This window comes from Ammodytes marinus (genome assembly GCF_949987685.1).
Source record: "Ammodytes marinus genome assembly, chromosome: 5".
In the NCBI taxonomy this organism is placed as follows: Eukaryota; Metazoa; Chordata; class Actinopteri; order Uranoscopiformes; family Ammodytidae; genus Ammodytes; species Ammodytes marinus.
Window position 1 is genome coordinate 9,874,077 of NC_137234.1, and position 9,731 is coordinate 9,883,807.

The following is a 9,731-nucleotide window of genomic DNA, read 5'->3' on the forward strand; positions in this document are numbered from 1 at the left end:
AACAACAACAAAAAAGCCACAGTTATTTGTAAACTTATCCCATGTGCAGCCTCTTGTCTTTTTATGCTAGGTAATTTTATCTCCAAGCCTTCCTGTCCAACATAACTGCCACTCCGTGTAAGTGAGCTAAATCAGCAGAGTTGGTACATTTTAAGTGTTACTGGTTTCCAGCCAAAAAAGAAGGCCTTAGTCTCACTCTTACGTTTGTGTTTTAATGGAGTGTATAGCCAAAGGGCCATTTGTAACGACTTGCTGCCTCAGACAAGTGATTTTACCCATTTTACCCTGACATGTGAACGCACCACATGTTTCAGCAAGGCAGCAGCTGGCGCTTGTGTGAAAAAAAATAGGCTACTTTTCATTAATTAAACAATACTTTGTTCTGTGTTAGCTCATTAAAGTTTTACCTCTACTTGAACTAAGTCCTTTTTTACATCACGAGCTGCTCTCCCACACCTGTGTCCACCTGTAGGTGGCAGTAAATACGTTGCGCACTTCTCTTGGTTTGTCCCTCGCCAGTTCCTGTAGTCATTGGGAAAACATGGCTTCACACACAAGCAAGGCATTTCTGTCCCTAGGTCGAATTAATGTTTCAGCTCTTGGACTTCAGAAACCAGTGAGCAGGGTCGCTTATGCGACAGCCTTGACTACCACTGAAAATAAAGGTGAGTTTTGCTGTCGTCGTAAAATAATTCACGCGAATTCAGAGCCACAGCTGTAGTGTAAGCTATCTGCTTGAGATGCAGAGGCCAGTGTGTTTCCTGTCCTTTGACAGTGATTGACATCATTAGTTAAAAGTGGCTGTAGTCAGCCGCTGGACTTCACTGATGGTAGACAGTAGAATAACTATTTACATGAAGCAACCTGTAATTGTTGTAATTTGTCTGTGTTTACTAACTTATTTATAAACCCGGATGGCATTTTCTTTCTCCCTTCATAATCTATTCTACTCACAGTAATATCAGACCAGAAGTAAACATATTGCGACATTGTTTGTTAGCTTGTTTGCATGAAAGATGACCTCATGACAGGACGAAATTGACCTCGATAATAAAAATAGTTAGCAAATACTTTTCTGAATTTGATACATCTTGGGATTGTTGTAGTTTCTGTAGTTAACAGTGTTAGTAATATGGGATAAAATTAACATGTTTATTTTTACCTTTTTACCTTATTATTTTTACCTTTTCACCTTAAAAAAGTGTATGCTTGTGTGAAAATCTTTCAATGTTAGGTTTACCTGACAGAACCGGAAGAGGACCCTTTGTCAGGAAACCCAGGAGAGATGTAAGTGTGCAGCTTTTGTGTCAAATTTCCAAGAATAGACCAATAGGCCCATATTAATCTAATACCTTTATGTAATGAACAACAGTCCATGTTTTTTCTCACAGTTTCCTTTGTTGTCTGTGTTTTGTTTCAGCCAGGGAAGCCCAGGACAGAGAAGATGGCGGTGGATCAGGACTGGACTGCTGTGTATCCAGCAGCGACCCCCTTCAGACCGGGCTCCGTGCCCCTGCCTGTGAGGATGGGCTATCCTGTGAAGGGAGGAGTTCCTCCAGAGAAGAAGGGCAACTTGGAGCTGATCAAGGTCAGACCTCATGACTTACATGGGACCACAGAATTAAGCATATTTTTAACACAAGGTTCGCTTGCTGTTCTACGAATTATAAAGGCAAAACGGGGGATTCGATAACCTCCTCAGACAACAATAAATAGACAAGCAATGGGACACCAAATGTTTGAGTATAAGCCAGTACATTTAAGTTTGCATGTTTCAAAGATTATGCTATACAAATTATGTGTATGCCTGTCGGCTTTATATGTTACTAATCAAATCTGTACATTGTAGAACAGTATTGCTGTACTGGTGGTAATGATGGCTCTGTACTAGGATTAGTGGGCTGCTGTGTCCAGACACCAGATGTTCCATCTTGACACACATACTTGCAGATCCACACTATAATCATTGATTTTATTCTGTCTGTCTGCTATGCATCACTGTCTACTGTATGTTGTTTGATACTTGAAATGCGTTTTTTTTACTTTTATAATCATAACTTTTAAACATGCCAATTTTTAGGACTAAACTTTATTTTTATGTCAGAAGCATAGAATACATTGTATAATGTATTACATATCCTTTGTGAAAAGATGCAGATTTTTTTTCCAATGCCCTATAAAACCAGTTTATTAATCTAGCATTAATAAAATTCAATCCTAATAGAAACAGTCATTATAATTCTCTTTCTGTGATGTGAGTTTTGGTGTAACACTTTTTGAAATGTAAATGTTAAACTGGACATTTTCTTGTATTTCTTACATGTATAGTTTGGCATTTGAACATTCACATGATCTCTCCTTGTCTCTTTCAGATACCTAATTTTCTGCATTTGACGCCGGCAGCAATCAAGAAACACTGTGAAGCTATGAAACGTAATTTCTCTTATTTAATTGAAGAAAAGCTATTTCTTATTTTGTGGAGTTGGACTTTTGCATAAATATCCAGGTTTATTTATTCAGCATTTTTTTTTAAATGTCTTCCTCTGTCGGCAGCATTCTGTACAGAGTGGCCCGCCGCCCTGGACACTGATGCCAAATGTGACAAGCACTTCCCCATCAAAATAGAAAGCTCAGACTACGTGTCTGCCGGCCCGTCTGTCAGAAACCCCTCGGCTCGCATCGTTGATCTCAAAGTGAGTTTCGCTTCTATGCCATAAGTCTCTCGACGGTTTCTATAGAAAGGTTGTGACCTCAGATCTTACCCACTGATCTTTGCTTGCACTGTATGTCAACGTTTTACGTATAGAAAACGGAATGTTTGGGGAAACCTGGCATTGTAAAATGAGCTTAGAGATTTACAGGGATGCATAATCACCAGCTGACATCATGACTTATCTAGACAGATGTCATTGTCTCGTGACCTCAAAACTGACAAATGATGCCGGCAAGTCTACAGAGAGATTACAGTATTTATTCATTTATTTTTACATAGAAGTGCTTTATTGCAAATACTCTTTTCGTTTCTTGGATGATGCTATGTATTTACACAAATTAATCATATTGGCCTTTTTTCTGCTCATGTTCAAAGAATCCTTACCACACAGATTCTCAGGAATTTAAACTGCCTTTGACACATTTACACTGGCAGAAAAATGTGTTGTTTTTATACCCTTAACCACATGCCATCTGCTCCACTGATACTCTGCCTCTTAAATCATATCAACATAGAGGAATTATTATTCAGACATAAACCCAGCTGGATTAGGCAGAAAGATAGATTGGACAGCAAATCTCACAAAGTTCAGTTCCCAAGTCAAGTTAGACCAAGACCCCATTTTCTTAAGGGTTACAAAAAATGTATTCAATCTTTTAATGATGTAGGTTTTAATTTTGGGGTAAGGTAATGAGGGTCAAGTCATGTCTAAGTGACCTCCCCATTGTATTGTCTGCACAAGGGTTGAGTACACAGAATACATATCTGCAATGACCTTGTATTACATATGAATGCATTTTTTTTTCAATTAACAAATTATCTAAATCAAAACCACAAAATGATTTTATCAAATAATTATTTGTTGTATTCCAATCATCCAATGTGAAAGGTGCTTTGAGTTTATTATGAGGCAATGCATAAATGCTCTGACGTCATCCATAGAAACAAAGTATAATATTTTAATCAACTGGGTCAAAGCTCTGTTTACGTAAACAGAAAAAACATGTGATTTGGGTGTTTGTTTTATAGAGACAATAGATTCTGGATGATATAAAGTACAATTAAGTGGAAAAACTAGAAACTCAACTATTATGTTTCTCTACAATGTGTCTTGTCGTCGCAGGTAAAGCTGTCCAGTTTGAACCTGAGTGAACCCGCACGCAAGAAAATGCTCAAACTGGTAGGGGAGAGATACTGCAAAAATACTGATGTCCTCACCATCAAGACTGACAGGTAAACATTGTTTTAATCAGGATCCAAAACAGCTCACAATACAAGTGAGGGTATGAATGGCCTTAACTCTCCGCCGGTTTGTCTTTTCCCTCTACCAGCTGCCCATTGAGGCAGCAGAACCATGACTATGCCATGTACCTGCTCACTGTCCTTTACCACGAGTCTTGGGTGAGTTGAAAATATTTGTATTGAAGTGAATGGTCAAGCCCTTGGTTTAAAGGTTGCTGTTAGCTGAAGTGGCATTAAGATTTTGAAAAAATATGAAGAAATTCACACACAAAAAAAAAAATCAAGAATTCTAGAGATAAAAAATAAATAAAAAAATAATGTATAACAAAAATGTCATAATTAACATCGACTCATTGCTAGCGTCATGGCAGAGTTGCTTTTTTTTTACCCTGGGAATTCTTGTCCATCTTGCTCTGCGAAGATTAAGCCCATTAGGGAGGTATCAGACGTGAATGGGCAGAAAGATGGCAAACAGTGCCATTGTCCAGTTGACATTTCCCCGTAGCTGTAAAGGAAAACAGACTCCCCTATCAGGTGTTGACCCTGGTACTCATTCACGTTAAACCAACTCACACCACATTGGAGAAGTCTGCCACGAGGTCCTTAGCCAAGGTGCTGTTTCCTAATGAATTTGCAGCCAGCTATTTAACAGAAAATGACTCCCTGTTCTATTGTGCCACCTTTGCCTTTTAGGAGCTTTTCTGTCATGGCTTAGTCACATAGAAAAAACACAAGGTTTGGTTGGGAAAGGTGTCCAAGCCAGGAAGCAAAACACTGCCCGCTGCCCTTTCGGACACACAATGGAAGGCACAGTGCTTGTCCAGCAGGCTTGTGAAAAGCTTTGAGAGCGGCGTAGCGTTCAGGTTGTAACGCTAGCCCACAAAGAGGCCAATTGTTAGCAGCCACTGAGGTGATTTTATCTCCCCACTCAGGGAGACGCTTCATTCCTGCTAATTCCAGTGTGTTTCTAATCCAGGCCAGCGCCTCCAACATGGCGTCAAGTTTACCCCGCTAGACGTCTTTGTGCCTTTCTGTACCTGTGTCTTTTCCCCTAAAATATAAATGTTATTTGGCAGGTACATGACCTTGTCCAGGAGAGCAGCTGGCCACTAGCCTGACAGATCATCAAATATTCAGTTTGTTAACTAAACTACTTGGTGGACGCAATGACAGATATTGTGTCAACGCATTGGCATTATTTGATTTGGGATATTGTATTAAAGGTGGAATGAGTGGTTATGTTTACAGACCTGTTTACAGAGGTTAGGCTGTGTATAAACACTGGATTTTGTTTTCAGCACACGCATAGTAAAGACAGGTAGCAGATTGCGAGGATATATTCACTGATTTTTACAAAAAAATTCTTTTGACAACAATCATTCTCCAAAAGCACTGAATCCACCTTTGACTTCACAACAGCACCAGCTACACAGCTGGAAATGTGCCCAGTAACACATAACGGGAAGACTAAACGTTCCCTCTTCCAATCAACTCTAACAGCCTCTTAGCCTATTCCCAAGACCCCAGTGCTCCTCACTCACTAGGGCCTGGACTGCTTCCAGACGGGATGTTATGCGGATCAGATATGTATATAGCAGTAATGATGGTCATTAACCCCAAACACCTGGACATCAGCAGAGCTAGGGCCTCCATCGCTGCCCTACTTTAAGCTTGTCTACAATGAGCCGCATTGTTCCAAAGGCAAATGTGATGACAGCAGTGGGACAGAGCACACTACATATGGAGAAATACTATCTCTGTGAGAGGAGCATCAAAGACGGGGTCAGGGGTGACCACGAGCCCCCATATTTTACATCTGTGTCCGTACTCTGTTCCAAACTAGAGTCCAAGTCAAATATTTAAAAACAATAACATGGTTCATCCACCAGGGTGATGTAGATGTGGCAAACTGTTCGAAAAATTACTTTGTAAATTTTTTTTTGAATGTCATGGAAAAGTCCTTTCTTTTGTAATTTAATTCAAAAAGGTGACACACTTTTCATATATTTAAGATTCATAGTGAAAAATAGAACTTGTTATTACTTTTGATGATAACAGCATCAATAAATCCTGCATCTCAAAATATTAGAATATTACATGAAACCTATCAAAGAAGGATTATGGGAATATTTTTAGATACTGGATCTTTTTTTAAATTGTTGACTTTGTGTAAAAAATGAACTTTTCCATTATATCCAAATGTTTTCAGATGCACCTGCATAGTGCAAAATTGATGCTACATATGGTCAGGTCAGGTTGGATAAATTCTTCCATATTGTAGTCAGCGTGACAAGGTAACAAGCGTTTTCTGTTTTTTCTTATTCTTCAGAAAACAGAGGCCTGGGAGGCGGAGAAGACAGTGGCGGACATGGAGGAGTATAGCTGGGAGGACAGCCCGTCCCAGAGGAATATCTTGGACATGCTCACACGCATGAGAGTGGCCGTGGAAGGAGAAGGAGAGGAAGTGAGAGAGCAGATGCTGGGGAGAACAGAGGTGCAGGAGTATAAAGACTCAGTCACCAGGTTGAAGAACGAAGGGGAGAGCGAGAGCACCATGCTGCAGTACAAGGAGGCCGTCAAGAAAGTACTCAACCTGTAATACGGATTCAGGTACAAATGTATTAACATGAAGATGGTGACCAACATTTTTTCATTACCTTTGGCCTTGTAAATCATTGCCAGTACAACAAGCCAGAGATAACTTAGCAGAAAAATACTGTTTCAGGATAACAACTAATGTATTTATGTTCGAAAATAAATGTACTGTCATATCAAGTGTATGATGCTGTCTTTATTATACAAAAATAAAAGTCTAATGTTACCGTTAAGAGTGTTCTGTCTTTGAATTTGGAAAGTTGTTTGAAGTTTGTGAGCATGATGGCTAAAGCTTTTATGTAATAATCGCCCCATTCACTCAGTTCCTAGCCCGACCCCAGCTCCCATCCCATTCTTGTCACTATCAAGTTGAGGGCTTGGCAGCCCGCTGAAAGGATGCTTTCAGCAGCATTTTGTTGAAAAAAGAACTTCACTCTTCTTAAGAAGTTTTGCTCTGTGGTCGGTGCACTTTAAGTTGAGAGGAAAGCTGATGTGCTAGACTGCACAGGGGTAAACACGAAAAAGTAGTCCATCACACCTTGTTGACAATCTGAACAACCCCTTGAATTGTAGCACTTCTTTTTTTTTCGGTATTTGGAAGCGTCCATTAGGTTCCACTTAAGACCAGTGGCCAAAGCCCTTAAGGTTTGGCTAAAACATCAGATTAAAGTCAATCAAGTACATCAAAATGAAGGTCAGCCAAATTTGTCATATTGTCTTTCTTGAGTCAAATTGCTGCGGTCAAATGCGTTGGCCGAGTTCGGCTCTTTGGTCAAAAGTTCATCTGTCACAAGTGTGACCGAAATCATGGCAACTATGTATTCGGTAAATTTGTCTAAGCCATAAAATACCTCAGCCTGCTCGACGTGTAACCTACCTCACCATAATGCATCGGATGACAGTAACTACATGGAAAAAACTATACCCGATATGTGGATATACAAAAATCTATTGTCCCTCCATTGTGCTTTCCTTCATTAAAACAGCTGTAAACAAAATAAAAAATATCAGGTCCATCCCATTTTTAACCCTCCGCTTTCAGGAGTCTCTTTCTCTGACTAGCACATACTTTATCAGGCGCATGGAGCCTCTTTTTCTTTGAAACGAGGTGCGATAGCGTCCCATCCTCTTCCTCTGTCCTCTCCAGCTCACCACCATCAGAACAGAGCAGCAGCAGCTCACTAGCACAGCCACACAGACGGCCACAGCAACCAGCAAGGTGTGAGCGGCTACGTGCCAGCCAGGTCCCAAGCCCCCTAAGGTGCCCTCTCCAGTGACACCTTGGCCCCCCTCGGTAGCCGCAGTATGGTTCCTACCCAGTCCGCTACCTTTTGTTTCATTGGGGTATTGCCTGCTGCTTTCTACGTTGCCCAAACGTGCTGTGGTAGTCAACTGACTGGTAGCCAAAGTGGAGGGCTGTGGAGTTGTGTCAGAAAAGGCAGGATCGGTCTCTGCCTTGTAAGGGCTGAGGGTGGTTACTGTGCTGGATGCAGGAGGCGGCGTAGTGAAGCTAGGTGCAAGGGAAGCAGTGGACGAGGAGATGGTTGGGGTTGTTGTTTGTGCATGGTTCACTGAAAAGGTTGGAGTTTTTGGAGTGGAAGATAAGGCATCTGTAGATGTGGGAACGGTGGACAGATGAGTGGTGATCTGAAGTGTAGCAGTGTCAGTGGTGGGGCTGATAAGCACTGTGTTTCCTGTGGTGGTGGCAGGTTTAAGTGTTGGTGGTGAAGTGGGAGGCAGGGCGGCCGGCGGAGGTGCTGGATGGATGAACTGTCGTTTGTCCGAGGGCAGCAGCGGCTCCGAGGAGTTGACTCTGCCGTAGTGATGGGGTAACACGCGCACGTTGGAGGTGAAATACTTTCCAAACACCAACAGGTCAGGATCCACACCTGGATCCAAACAAATAAATGATTTGAGTCCAACTAAATTAAATGTGTTGTTTTTTTTTCACAGTTTTTTCGGAAGAAAAGGGGAAATAGTGGAAATTGTTTTGGAGATTTTTTTCTAATGCAGAAAATAACTACTATTTCAGTAGTTGCTATCAAAGATTTAACAGGATGATCACATGTTTTGCATGTAAGATTTGAAAACCTGTCAAGCAGTAGTCTATTGTCAAACAAGTATATTTGGAGTAAAATTAAAAATTGTCCCTGTATAATTCCGTATGGGGGTAAAGTGGTAAAAAATGGGGATAACTCAAAATGACCTGAAAATATTAATGGAATACTAATGTAAGTGTACTAATTTAGTTCCCATAACTGATAGGTGTAGTAACAGTAGTATCTTGTAATGAACTGTATAGCCCATATAGAGAATCTAATAGGCTCGCTGTCATCCATCTGCATACTATGAGACATGCTGTAAACACTTATAACCACACACAGACCAGATAATTGTGAATTAGTTTGATTGACTTACCTTTTGTGATATTGTAGAGAACGACGTTGCCCCTGTGGCTGAGGATACAGCTTTCCAGTGTGGGACAGTGCAGGTGGAAGCAGTTCACGTTTTCTTGAGTGGTTTCATAGTGAAATATGGCCAGATTACAGGAAACTGCGGGAGGAAAGACGTTTAAATCAGGGTAGGATTCATGTGTTGTAGCCTAATGTACCGCTTCAAATTAATGGAAAAGAAAATGATGACACTACAGCAGCCTTCTTATTTCCTCTTTTTTTCACAATAAAAAATCACTCACAATTTCTCGTCAGGCAACAGGTGCGGCTGCATTTCAGCGCAGTCTCCTCCTGGTAATGCTTGAGAAGCTGCGCTCCTCTCCTCTGGGACTCCTCGATATCGATGAAAATCCCGGGGAAGCGTCGAATCCAGCAGTTCTTGTAGTAAGAGGTCGGCGAGCACCTCGACTCAGTGTGGCACGCCAGACTCAAAACCGTCAGCAAACCCCATGTGACGTTCATTGCGCGCAATCTAGATCAGACCATGTTAAAATACAATCTCGACCAAACATCGACATATCCGGGAAGCTGATTGCTTGGGGATGACAGCTCATAAAGTGGAGCCTGCAGTCTGGTCTTACTTGTGCCAGTCCCCTCTCCAGGTGTGTCACTGTAACGCGTTTGGGGGAGGGGGAGGTGGAGACCCAGCCTTGCGTAAAGTGGCTCGTACCTGTACAACGGTGGCTAAAGCATCATAAGAGGCTTCCTTTCAGCAACGACTACTTTAA

General features: G+C 41.3%; 2 protein-coding genes across 2 annotated transcripts; one reads left to right on the plus strand and one right to left on the minus strand.

Moving 5' to 3' along the window:
* The first annotated feature begins 540 nt into the window (after positions 1-540).
* mrps35 (mitochondrial ribosomal protein S35) lies at positions 541-6,773 on the plus strand. Its single transcript, XM_080028658.1, has 8 exons — positions 541-665; positions 1,235-1,287; positions 1,421-1,588; positions 2,373-2,433; positions 2,554-2,693; positions 3,837-3,946; positions 4,045-4,114; positions 6,285-6,773. Exons 1-8 carry the CDS (start codon positions 542-544, stop codon positions 6,552-6,554), a joined length of 996 nt encoding a protein of 331 aa, XP_079884784.1. The 5' UTR covers position 541; the 3' UTR covers positions 6,555-6,773.
* An 815-nt stretch (positions 6,774-7,588) lies between these two features.
* mansc4 (MANSC domain containing 4) lies at positions 7,589-9,465 on the minus strand (the record flags this gene model as incomplete). The annotated part of the gene is made up of 3 exons (XM_080028530.1): positions 7,589-8,439; positions 8,969-9,103; positions 9,246-9,465. 3 exons carry the CDS (start codon positions 9,463-9,465, stop codon positions 7,589-7,591), a joined length of 1,206 nt encoding a protein of 401 aa, XP_079884656.1.
* Between the last annotated feature and the right edge of the window lie 266 nt (positions 9,466-9,731).

Bases quoted from the DNA above. Each gene is read 5' to 3' on its own strand.
- mrps35 (XM_080028658.1), top strand. From the start codon at position 542: ATGGCTTCACACACAAGCAAGGCATTTCTGTCCCTAGGTCGAATTAAT. The intron at 2,434-2,553 runs GTAATTTCTCTT...CTCTGTCGGCAG, and splicing joins ACACTGTGAAGCTATGAAAC to CATTCTGTACAGAGTGGCCC. The intron at 3,947-4,044 runs GTAAACATTGTT...TCCCTCTACCAG, and splicing joins CTCACCATCAAGACTGACAG to CTGCCCATTGAGGCAGCAGA.